Below are 13,453 nucleotides of genomic sequence, written 5' to 3'. Positions count from 1 at the left end.
GGGCACAGCGGGAGGGACAGACACACAGACCAAAAATAAATGAAGCGCTTTTATGACACATTTTCGCAATCCCAGATTGGTTTCCCTCTAAGGAAGGCACGGCTATTTGTTTATGTTCCTAGTCAGAAGACACACTGTAATACTGCAGGACTACAGTACTTGTACAACGTAGCGGGACGATGCCATTATTCATTCCTTCTACAGGGCAATGAGATGAACTTGTAAACACACTACATGATATACAGCATGCAGTAGCTGTAGTTCAGGGGTGTCCAAAGTGCGGTGCAGGGTCCGGTTCATTTATGGTCGGCGGCACATTCTAAAAATATAATTTTACAAGAAAACTTGAACAAAAACAAAAAAACTACAACACCAGCAAAAATAGAAAAATCAGCAGTAATGTTACAAGAATAAATTTAGGCAAAAAGTTGTAATGTAACGAGATAAAGTTGTAATGTAAGGAGAATAATGTAGTATTATGAGGAAAAATTACTGCATTTTGGTAGCATAAAGCTGAAATATTAAAGAAAGACAATTAGGTTGTGAAAATGGCAATAAAGTCAAAATATAATATGAATAAAGTCATACTATGAAAAGGAAATTTACAAGAACACAGTTGAAATAGAAAAACCCAGCAGAAATGGAAAAAACACAGCTGTAATTGCCTGAGGATAAAGTTAAAATATTAAAGAGAAAAAAGTTGTATTCTAACCAGAAAAAAAGCTGCAATTTTCTGAGAACACATAAAAGAAAAAATGTTAATTTAGTAGCATAGAGTTTAAATATTAAAGATTTTTCGTAATTTGATGAGAAACAAAACAAAATAAGGTTGCAATTTTTGGAAAATTAGATTGGGGAAAAGTAACAATATTCCAAAAAAAAGAGCCAAGAGTGAAGTTGCTACTAATTCTAGGCTTTTTCACCTACAGTATATCACAAAGCTGAGATGCAGTCTTTTCTTGGAATGTATGCTGTATAACGTCTGAGCACATGCATCCTTTCACGTCGGTATGTGGCCCTCGGTGGAAAACGTTCGGACACCCCTGCTTTAGATGACGTTCCAAGCACCTCTGACAGAAATTCCAGTGAACTACAAATACTGATAGTGATTTGACGCACGGTGCGTGATGCATGAAGTCTTTCAACAAAGTCAGTTTCATGTGGCAACATCTGCTTCATTAATGTCGCTGGGAGTGCTTCTGGCTTCCCAGCATGCTTTGCGGCACTTGTTGTGTAAAATGTTGCTAAGGGTACGTGTTTAGAGGTATGGTATTTATTCTCCTCCACTAGCAGTAGTAGCAGCCCTGCGTATGCGTTATCTATCCTAAGTTGCTCTGTGACTGAATACTTGATGCGGCCCAGCCTCTACCGCCAACAGCCCCCAAGTTAGACTGAATGAGAGACCCCTGGTCTAGCTACACTTACTTCAATTATTAAACTGGAAAATAATAGCACTTGTGTTTGAATGAATATTTTTGAATTATCTCCATTTCAAGGCCATTTTCCACTTATCTAGAAATGTGCTGCAAAGAAAAATTCCAATGCAGCATCCTTCCTGAGATAATCACACGTTTATACTCGGGTGGCCGACAAGGACACTCGCCTTGGATGCATTATTTTAATAAAAGGGCAGCCAGATGTTCCCACATGGTAACTGAATGACATTCGGTGCACTGCAGCACAGGCCCTGCAGGAGTGGCGATGGGACGACTTACTGTGGGTCACCTGACACACTGTCAGGACGCAGAGAGCATGGAGAGACACACACACACACACACAATCACAAAAACATGAACACACAAGTACAAAGACACGTTATTGTGGATTATTGTGAGTGACCGCGGTACGCAGTGATGATATTCGATGGATTAAACAGATGACGATGATAAGCAACTGTGTTATTTGCACATGTGGTTTTGTGTGTGTGCACAGACGCATGCCACGTTTAGGGCTTTGATGATGCTTGGAATAATCACAAGAGGGCGGTCTTATCCACACCCAGAGCAGACAAGATGTTATTGCTGCACACCAACCAGCATGATACATCTCTGCAGAAAGATTACTATTTGAAATGCTGACGACACGTAACGGTATATCGTGCATCTCAAATTATACTTTGCAGGCTCTTTCATGAGGCTGCCTCCAAAGGGTGTGAGATAAAGAGTGGCCTGCAGTCGTTCGCCACAAGAGAGAAACTAAATTTAGAGGGGGCTCGCTGACGTAATACCAGATAGAAGTGGAAGATGACTATTTGCCAAAAGCCAAAGAGGAAAGACTGCGCTCTGTGATTAAGCGCAGCCCGTTCACGGTGACATCTTTGCGGATGAGAAAAACTCAAGTGAGGCTTTTTAACTCTTTGTCGCATGCACAGCGTGACAGGCGGCGTAGTATGATGACAGCCGCACACACACTCCCTCTCTCAACACTCGTGCCAAAGTCTTCAAACTGCCTACCGGTCTCTCAAAGGTGGAAATTGGTGTCGTAAAACCAGATTTAGCATCAACAAGCGTGATTTTGTCATCATTTGTAAGTGCGTTCGGCACAGAAAGGCAGCTGCTTTCAAAGTGAAAGTAAACTACCTTCCTATTGGTGGGAAAAAAAGCTTGTCATCAATTGACAAAGCATGAACAGCCGTTTGTTGCAGAGGGAGAGGGGAAGGGAAGGTAAGACGCACATCATGGCTTTCTTTACTCTTGACGATCAAGGATGTTACATTCAGGTTTATTAATGTGGACATATTTTGTGTTGTGTATATAGCAGGGGTGGCCAAAGTGCGGCCCGTGGCTGTTTCTTATTGGCCCAAGGCACAATCTAAACTTAAAAAAATAAATCAAATTAAGAGAAAATGTTGTAATCTAACAAGAAAAACTCATAATTTTAAGAGAATAGCATTAAACTGAAAAATAACAAAAGATAACACAATTTTAAAGTCTTAATATCATGACAAACAAAACAATGAATAAAGTTGTCATTTTTGGAAAATTAGGTTGAGGAAAAAGTTGGAATAAAGTCATAATGAAGAGAAGAAAATTTACAAGTAGAAAGCTGAAATAGTTGTAAAATTCAAAACAAGAACAACAGAAATGGGAAAAGCCCCTGTAATTTTACAAGAATAAAGTCAAAATATTAAGAGAAAACAAGCCATATTCTAATGAGACAGAAAGTCACAATTTTATGAGCTTAAATAATATTATGTCCGTTGAGCAGCATAGAGTTGAAAGAAAAAAAGTATTGTTTTTAAAGTCAAAAAGTTGTCATTTTTGAAAAATTATGTTGGGTGAAAAGTTATAATATGGGAATACAATTAAAATATTATGGGAATAAAGTCATAATATTACAAGAACATTTACCGCTGAAAATTGACAGTACAAACATGAACTTATAAAGAGAACTGAGAAAGACGGAACACGAATGTCCTCAAAAAAAAAAAAAATCATATTGTGCAGATTACAAGCTGCAAGTGAACTAGTTATGTTGTTTAGGATATAGTTAACTGTTAATGTTTACGCTAACATACCACCTTGTCACGTTACGTTAACAGACGCCTACTTAGCCTGTTCTTGTTATAACTTGCCTTTCGAGATGAAATGTCTGTTCTTGGTCTCTGATTTCATACATTTCCCCCCAAAAATGTGACTTATAGTCCGTGTTTTTTTTCTTCTTCACTGTGCATTTTTGGCTGGTGTGACTTACTACGACTCCAGAGCGACTTATAGTCCGGAAAATACGGTAGTTTGTAGTGACTGTGAAGGAGAGTACTTACTATAAAAAGTATTTAAACATTTTTTAAAATTATTTGCTAAATTTGTACATGGGTTTTTGGACTATATGGTTCATTACACATTTTAGATATTTTTACACACACACAAAAAGTCGCGCAGAAACATGAAAGTGGAATTGTCACGGAAGATGAGACTTCAGTGTTCCTGACGAGACCTCAGGTCAGCGAGCAAACTGCATGCCTTTTGCTTTTTCTTTGGCTTTTTCCCTGACACTTACTCCAAATGATGGACCACCTGACACAAGGGGTGCTAAGAAAAGAGCGTATTATTGATTGTGCGTCGCATTAGAAGTTAAAGAAAAACTGCACTTCTTTTGGGGAATTTTGCTCCTCACTCACAATCCTTATGTGAAACATGAACACATATTTCTTTCCCTTTTCTGTGTGTTCTAAAGAGAGCCAGCGAGTTAGCATGAGCGAGCTAACAATGCATGTCATGGGACCCACCTATTTCGACTATAAAGCCCTAAAAGAGTGTTCCACTTACATGAATGACCTGTATATTAACCAAGCTACAGCGATATTGTTATTGTAGCAGCTAACACAAAGAACTATATTTTTCTGGCGGAGTCACACAACGTCACTCACAACGCCGCATGCCACTGCCGAGCGGTACACTACCTACTGCAGCTGCTGCTGTGTTGCTTGTGAGTTTGGAAAAGCTAACGCTAGGCTATGAATTATGCCTCACACGTGTATTGTAGAAGGTTGTGGCAATAAGTCGAAAAGTTAGTCAACTTGAGATTCCACACGCTACAATCTAAACAATGTGACAGACTGAAGCAGTCGATACTGGCTCGACATCGCTACAAAGACTCAGCTAGATGCTCGTTTGCTGTCAGCATTTTTTACCTGAGGACTATGAGGACATATATTCAGGCTCAAAAGAAATGGTTCTGGTTCCACGTTTGTCCAAAAATAGTCGTCGGTGGCCACGGCTCTCATGAAGTCTGCCATGATTAGTAATAGCAAACAGACTGGCTGTTTCTATGCTGCTGTTGTTGACAGAAGTAGCGTTAGTTCCTATGGGCTATGGGAAATCAATGTGCATAGGAAAGAAGTTCCGGTAATGTTTAAAAGTAATCAAAATATGGCAAAAATACTGCAAGTATTACATGTTATTATGAATGTACCTGTTAATGCATGATCACAGCATGGATATAAAACCAGAAAACCTTGTTAGGTTTTTTTAGAGGGCTTTATAGTCGAAATACTGTTGGTGGGTTCCATGATGTGCATTGTTAGCTCGCTCATGCTAACTCGTTTTCTCTCTTTAGAACGCACAGAAAAGGGAAAGAAACGTGTTCATGTTTCACTTAAGGATTGTGGGCGATGGGCAAAATTCCAAAAAAAGTGCAGTTTTCCTTGAACTTCTTTTTACGCTTGTGAGACACAACGTGAGAACATGAGATGCTGTCCTTGTTTGTCATTCAAGTTAAAAGTGGAGGGTGGAAGTGCTGCAGTGGTAATAGCAGCAGAAGGGATTGTGTCAAGGTGCTGAATTTGCATATGTAAATAAGAAAGGAGCATGCAGATGGCTCCGGATGCTTCCTTGAGCTCAGGCTGGCGGAGAGGAGATTAATAAGATAAGATGCAATGTGCTTGCAAGACAGGGGTGCGGGGGCGGGGGGCGGGGCTCACGTTGCTGGAAAATCTCGGTCCGAGAAAGCCTCGTTGCGCTCGCTCGGAGCCCTCCCTTTCCGTCGGCCAGTGTTGGCAGCAGGCACAGGAAGAAGGGGGCATGGGAAGCTGATGCCTCTGGGTGAGGTCGGGGTTCTGTCCGCGATTAAACGAGTGACGGCATCCTCTGCTGGCGAGGCGGCCTCCTCAGGAGGACTGTGGCTGCATGTGTTGACGGGACTTGTTGCCTGGTGAAAGAGTTCCTCCGAGCACGAGCGAGATGAAGAACTGCGGAGAGCAGAGCAATCTTAAACACCTCCGGAGGTGCTCACAATTTCCTTCAGTGGACACTGTTGCTGTGATGAACCGCTACACATCCCCAGAACGCACGGCTGCCAGGGAGGAAGAAAGTGTGCAGCTGTCAGATCAGGGTCAGCGAAGGAAGCAGTGCTCATTTCCTTACATCCTGAGGGAGGGTCCCGTGTCCTTGTTTCAGAGCTATTTATCCGAGACAAGGTCTGGCCTGTGCTGGTCCATGCCTGTTTTTGCTAGGATTAATGACCACAGCCAGGGAGTTTATGTTTACGGTCTACTGTATGATTGTTTGCCTGCGGTAGCAGGATTACGTAAAAACTACAATTTCCACAAGAGTTTCTTTCATGATGTTTCTTTGATAAATAACACAGCAAGTAACCTGCAAGTCATGCTGGTTAACATCTAGTTGAAGGGGTGTGCGTGTGGGCTTCCCAGCATGCCTTGCGGGTTAAAAATGAGTATAAAATAGTGTGGTTTTGCATGTATATTAGTATGTAAGCGTCTATTTCCATATCCGCAATGTCTGTGTGGTAAAGTTACATTGTGTGTTTCCGCGGCTAAGGATGCTCCGATCAGGGTTTTAAGCTGCCGATTCCGATCACCCACCAGTGAAATCGTCCGATACCGATCACGTAGATTAAGTGTAAATTTATTTATGATGACTGCTATTGGTCCGCCGTATAAGTGGGAAAAGTTAGGAAAATTCCAAGATCCCATGTCTGCCAGGGGGCCCAAAAAAAGTATAAAAGTATAAAAAAGTAAAAATGGGGGGCACCCAACGGGATGTGTATTTATTTATTTTTTTTATGGGGCCCGGAATTCCTGGTTGCAGCCCTGCTATTGGCTATATGATATGAAAACGGGAACCAAAAAAACCACCTTCACTTATACATATTTGACTTCCTTTTCAGGAGAACACGTATCCCTCGTGAAACTTACTGAGGATGAGACGCCTTCTTTAAGGAGAGTTTGGATGTGAGAGTACATACTGTAGTTTGACGGCGTTCCAGCAGGACGTCCATGTACCACATACTGTAGATGGGCTCCACGTGAGAGAGGCTGCTCGTCTAGTGCGATGATTTCAATTATTTTTCGGGTTATTTGCTTTAGACTGCTGACTGTCACGCACACACGGGCGAGCGTTGTCTGACTGATGATCACATTGTGAGCTTCAAAAACTCACCATGCTCGGTTAAGTGTTTGTTCTCCAAATGCCATATTAAACTGAAGCTTTTTTAACGTGCTACTCCGGTGAGTTTTGCAGGGTGCAAAATTCATATCACTCTCACAAACGGCAGGTATGTTCCACACGGCAGACATGTTTGATACCCTGCACGGTATGAAGGAAAGTGGGCGGGGGATGCTCTCTTCAGGCTGCATGCTGCAACAGTACGAGCCACAGGTGATTGGCTTTTGTGATCGGCGTTGAAAGGCATTTATCGGCATATGCCGTTGACATGCTTTTTCACAGAAATAGGCCGATATTGATCGGTGGCCAATCGATCAGAGCATCCCTACCCGCCGAACATTCTAAAAATATAATTTAACAAGGGCAACAACGGAAAAATTAGCAGCAATTTTACAACAATAAAGTAATCTAACAAAAAAAAGTTGTAATTTCATTAGAATAACGTCGTAATATCGGAAAGGATGTCCTCATTTCAGTCGCATAAAGTTGAAATATTAAAGCAAAAGATGCCAGAATATTATGAGCAACAAACAAAACAAAATAATTAGGTTGGGGAAAAAGTTATAATATGGAAATAATATGAAAATAAAAATTAAAACAGCGGCTGTAATTTTTTATTTTTAAGAATAAAGTCAAAATGTTAAGAGAAAGAGTTGTATTCTCAAAAGAAAAAATATATATTATGGGGGAAAATAATGTCATTTTAGTAGCACAGAGTGGAAATATTAAAGGAAAAAAAGGTTGTTTTTTTTTAAGTTGTAATAGTATGGGAAACAAAGTTGTCACTTTTGAAAAATTTGGTTGGAGAAAAAGTTATATTATAGGCGTAAAGTCAAAATATTGTGGGAATAAAGTCACAATATTATAAGAAAATTTACAGTAAAGTTGAAATAGTTGGAACATTTTTAAAACAACAATAGCAGAAATGGAAAAAACTGTCATGCGCTCTTACTTTGGAATGTTACACTTCCTGCTGGGGGTAAGATGCAGCCTCTTAACCCCAGCATAATTGTGTACAGCTGTTTGCAATTGCAATTATGTGGTTGTTTCATTGCCTCTACTTCGCCTGTGCTGTCACCTCGACGGCTCCTTTATCTGTTGCTACTGCCCAAGTCTTCTGTGTGTTTTCACAGAGCCTTTTTCCTCTGTCGCTTTGTGTTGCCCTCATCCTGTACTACTGTGAGTACCTGCACCTGCTAATTGAAACACTTACACACGTTGCCTGTGTCTCTGCATACTGGCAGTCCAGCATTCGACAGCTGCACGAATCTTAGCAAAACCAGCTGTAATTTTACAAGAATAAGTAAAAATGTTGAGGAAAAAAAGTTGCATTCGAATGAGAAAAAAGTTGCAATTTTACGAGAATAAAGTCGTAATATTATGAGGAAAAATAATGTCATTTTAGTAGCATAGAGTGGAGATATTCAATGTATTCTTTTTAAAGTCGTAATATGAGGAACAAAACAACATTAAGTTCTTACGTCTGGATAATTATTTTGGGAAAAAGTTCTACTATTATGGGAATTAAGTCAAAATATTATGGGACTAAAGTCATAATACGAGAAGAAATTTACAAAAGAATGTTGAAATAGTTGGGGTGGGGGGTGGGGGGAGAAACAGCTGTAATTTGACAAGAATTAAGTCAAAATATTAAGAAAAAAAAGAGAAAAACGTTGCAATTTTACGAGAACAAACTCCTAATATGAGGAAAAAATGTCATTTTAGTAGGAAAAAGTGGAAATATTAAAGAAAACATGTTATTTTGTTATTATTAGTGATATGAGAAACAAAGCAACAATAAGTTGAAACTTTTGCAAAATTAAGATGGGGGGAAAAGTTCTAATAATACGGGAAGAAAGTTTACAAGAAGAATGTTGCAATAGTTGGGGAAAAACATGGCAGAAATGGAAAAAAACCCCACTTGTATTCTAACAAAAATAAAGTTGCAAATTTATGAGAATGAAGTTGTAATATTATGAGGAGTCATTTTAACAGCGTAGAGTGGAAATCAAAAATTCGAAAATGATCCAAGAATCCACTGTATCCAAGCCACGTGGACACTGTCATTATAATCATCATCATCAGGTCATCAGAAATGCAGGAAAATCCCCAAGCTGGGACTTCTACACCTTATTAAGAGCATATTAACCTACAACCACATGTATCTCAAGTGAAAGCAATCAAATTGACCACAAAGTACAAGTACGCTTTAAAAGATGCGTCAGTGTCACTGCGTAAACTTCCTGCCAAAACATTTATAGTCTTGGAAAGGCTTTAGTTTGAAGCAATAAAGAAATGAAATCTCGTGCAACATGCCCCGGGAAGGAATATTTCACAACAAGCACCCACCGCAAAGGTCTGTCTCCCCCTACTGGCGAGGTGGCCGTACTCCAGCTCTTGCGATCGCCCTCCTCTTTGTCGCTCTTCTTCTTGCGCAGCGGCATTGGCACATATCCACTCTGGTTGCACTTGTTGGGCAGGTACTGGTTGAAGGGCATGGCGGTCCGCGGCTCGCTCACGGAGGTCCGCCGGGCCAGCATGTCGTCCTTGTGGATGTCGGGGGTCTTCCTGCGGGGCGGGCCGTCCGACTCGGAGTCGCTGCCGCGGCCTGTTGGGTGAAGGAGAAGATGTGAGTTGAAAAGGTGCGCTCTAGTAGTAGGTCAAATTTGACAAATTCTGTAAAAGTAGATCAAATGCGATGTTGCACACAATCTCTGGGATTTTCCTCCTGCATTCCAATATACACAAGTGGATGAAAGCATAATTATAGTGACTAGTGACTTAAATAAAACTGTGACTTGTGTTTTGCACACTAAAAACATCTGCAGTGCATGACATCACTTAATAACACATAAACCGACCCTTTTATAAGCATATAAAATCATCACCGTGTCTGTTTGTTCGACACATAAATCACATTTTAATGTGCATCTCCACAAAGAATATGATTAGGATACCGTGGTCTCATCCGACGTTTAATATGCTGGTCGACACCTGGATTGGCGGCGGCTGCGTGACTCAAGGACTTTTCCCTGCCCGCAAAATTCCTTCCCCTGAGATGAGGTTACATAACAATCCTCAAGGTAAACACGGAGCAAAGACGTGATGAGGATGTTGTGTTTACCATTCCTGTGGCGTGCGCTCACTGCTGCCTTCCATTTAGCGGGTATTTAGTGCTGTGTGCCTGAATACGCTCAAGCGTCAGGTCATAGATGCCTGCAACGAATTCCTCCGAAAGATGTTCATCACATGCACTGCTTCCTTTGAATGTACGTGATGTATGGTATAGGAATCTACCACTCAATGTCTGCATTTTCCTGGGACAAATAACCCAATTTCCAGCAGATCTACGAGTCCTGGAGAGTTAACCCTTAAGGCGCCAGAGTTTTTTTTCACTTTTGACAATACTATTTCAAAAGGTTGTAGCTTCAAAGTGGTTAGCGATAAAGGCATACTGGAAATTAGAAAAATCATCAGTATGACCCAAAGTTTGTGATGGGAGTAAATGTACTCATTTAATTTGCATATTATGACCTCACCAGGCTCGGAATCCCTGTCCCCACTGACACCACTGCTGCCTCAACCTATTTCCGTGTTTTTTTACATGCCCAGTACCCCCCTCACCATTAGCGGTGTTTTGACAACGCACCACGTCCCCTCCTGCCACCCCGAACACGGTTTAGCAAAGCAGCGGCTAAAGTATGCTGCGTGTGGACTGTCACGGCGAGTGGAAACGCCCACAAATGTTGCTCAGACTGAAGTTAGAGATGTCTGCCATCTCCTCGTGTAAAGTGTTAACAACATGAGGCATCATATTAGCAGCAAATTCAGCCCGCAATAAGTGAAATCCGTGAAGTAGCCAAATTATTATATATGTTTTAAGGCTGTAAAACCCCTCACCATTCACTTTATAAACTTATCTCAGACAGGCATTAACATTTTGTTACATTTCTCTCTTGTTTAAATACTCTCAAACTTCGTTTGAATTTGAATGATCAACCTACTAGGTTGGACACAAGAAATTATTAAGCGACTCACGTGTATTTCACTCATCTGACCGTGCCCCAGTGTCCTGCTGCCATTAGGCTGTGGCGTTTTTGTATCCTTGTTAAAACGTATTGCTCCTGGCGTGGTATTTTCCTCACACGTTTAGCTACTTCTGTTTTTTCTATTGTTTACAGTATTGGCGGTTAGCCAGCAGCTGACACGGTTAGCTAGTTTGGTAGCCATGACCACAACAAGAGACGGCATGAAAGAGATTTATTGACAATGGTCTATAGCCAAACAGGACGCAGAAGACAATGGGCGGTTCAGACAGAAGAGCGAAAATAGAGAGACACTGCCGCCTCGTGCTAAAGCACAGAACTACAACACTCCACTTCCTACAATACAATTAATCTTAAAGGGCCAGGCTCGGCATTTAACAGCGTTTATACGCTGTAAAAAAAAAAACAAAAAAAGCACTAAAATTGCACAAAAAAATGTACAGGGAAAAAAACACCAATATTATATTTTTATGCCAATATAAAGTAGGGACGTCCGATAATATCGGTGGGCTGATATTATACTGTACCTACTTTATTCCCATAATATTTTGACTTTACTCTCATAGCATTAATTACAACTTCATTAATTTTGTTGCTCATAATATTACTTTATTACCATAATTAAAATACTACGATAATATTACTACTTTTTATAACTTAAAAAACAAATTTCTTTAATATTTCAGCTTTACGCTACAAAAATGACATTATTTTTCCTCTCAATATTACGTCCTTCTCGTAAAATTCCCACTTTTACACATTAGACAATTTTTCTCTATTAATATTTGGATTTGACCCTTGACTGCTGATTTTTCAATTTTTGCTGCTGTTTTTTTAAATTAACATTTTCTTGTTAAATTATAGTTTTAGAATGTGCTGCGGACCAATCAAAAAACAGCCGGGGGCTGCAATTTGGACCCCCGTATCTTAGGCCCTGTCCACACGGTAACATTCTTGGGATTTTTTTTTTGGTGTGCTAAAAAAAAGTCGCGTCCACACTGTGCCGGATTACTAAATAGTCGCATTCAGACGGGAACGTATAACTGAGTGAAAACGATGTACTACACATGGCACGAAACCAAGACGAAACCACGTGACACTCCAATCCATAAAAGAAGAAAGAACGGCCACGCATAACTCCGTGGGGGTGGCGGTTGGGGGGAATCCACACATGTTGCCAGGCAATACTGCCTCGCTGCACATATGGTGGAGATTAGGGGGCGTATTCTTGGGTCAGAACCACAACGCACCATGGTAAAACATCCGCGATGTGATATTGTGTATGGTGCTTACACAATGTTGGGAATCTGCGTTTGTTCCTGCGTCCTCAACAAGGCTACCTGAGTCCAAAGTTGACATGAAACCCAGGAGGCAGCAACGAGTGTGACGGTGAGTGGGCAGGAGTCCTCGCTCGGCCAGGTTCCTCCCCTGTCCTGACCTTTTTGACAAAGCTTTGGCACAATTGGTCTCTGTAAGCCGACCTCACCCTGACCGCAATTAGAGGACAGACAGAAGAGTTTAATTCAATCTGGGAACGAAATTCTATCTCGGCAACACGCATTTGCCCGAGCCAAGTGCGGACAGTCGATACAGTGTCTGTAAACGACCCACTTTGTGTTTGTGATTCTTGTTTCTTAGTGAAAGTGTTACCAAGTTTTGTTTTTTTTTTAGAAAATGGTGTAAATAAATATTACTCACGGGGCCATCTATTCCCTATTTCCTGCTGATCTCCTTGTATCCAGGAAGGGTGAGACACAGAATCCATGAAAATGTACAGGAGTGATAGGCTGCACACAAGCATAGATCTTCTATTTAACAGGATCCACCTGGTCCACCTAACTTTCTGATGCCACCCTCGGCCTGCCAGCCGCCAGTTGAAGGACACAGCAGACAGTATCAAACCCAGCCAAGTATCCATATCCTTTTTTTTCTGTTCTTCATCATCACCAATGTTCAAAGCATTCCAGGAGTCACTGCGTCCATCCAGAAGCTTTTCCAACCTGGCTCTTCATCGTGAATGTGGGCACGGACAGCACAAGGCGTTTGGCAGGGTGTTGGTGGAGTGATGGAGGCACAAGAATGTGCAGATATGCAATGCAAGCACATTCTCTCATCTATCAAGACTATATAATGCAGGGGTGTCCAAAGTGCGTCCAGGCGCCATTTTTCTTATTTTATTGGCCCAAAGGCACATTTAAAAAATAAAAAAAAAATGTTTAAAACTGCAAAAATGGAAAAAACTAAGTCAAAATATTAACAGAAAAAATTTCATGAGAATCACATAATATTGTGAGAAGAAATAACATTTCAGTAGCATAAAGTTGAAATATTAAAGAAAAAAGATGCTTTTTTTTTTTAAGTCATAATACTATGACAAACAAAACAAAATAATTAGGTTGGGGAAAAAGTCAAAATATTATGGGAATGCAGCCATGATATTACAAGAAGAAAGATTAAATATTTGAAAAACAAAAAAAAACACAGCAGAAATGGAAAAAACAG

General features: G+C 40.6%; 1 protein-coding gene across 5 annotated transcripts in view; it reads right to left on the bottom strand.

Annotated features, from left to right (window-relative positions):
• The window catches only part of limch1b (LIM and calponin homology domains 1b), a 64,188-nt gene that overhangs the window by 14,577 nt on the left and 36,158 nt on the right, over positions 1–13,453 (bottom strand). For 4 of the 5 annotated variants that reach the window (XM_054792855.1, XM_054792852.1, XM_054792853.1 and 1 more), the window contains 3 exons: positions 9,255–9,513; positions 5,423–5,689; positions 1,716–1,733 (listed from right to left, as the gene is read on the bottom strand). In XM_054792855.1, the coding sequence (XP_054648830.1) occupies positions 1,716–1,733; positions 5,423–5,689; positions 9,255–9,513 (544 nt within the window). The remainder of the gene's footprint in view (positions 1–1,715; positions 1,734–5,422; positions 5,690–9,254; positions 9,514–13,453) is intronic. The other variant, XM_054792856.1, reaches the window with a different exon arrangement.

This window comes from Dunckerocampus dactyliophorus, chromosome 11 (genome assembly GCF_027744805.1).
Source record: "Dunckerocampus dactyliophorus isolate RoL2022-P2 chromosome 11, RoL_Ddac_1.1, whole genome shotgun sequence".
Lineage (NCBI taxonomy): Eukaryota > Metazoa > Chordata > Actinopteri > Syngnathiformes > Syngnathidae > Dunckerocampus > Dunckerocampus dactyliophorus.
This window is presented reverse-complemented; position numbering and strand designations above follow the sequence as displayed.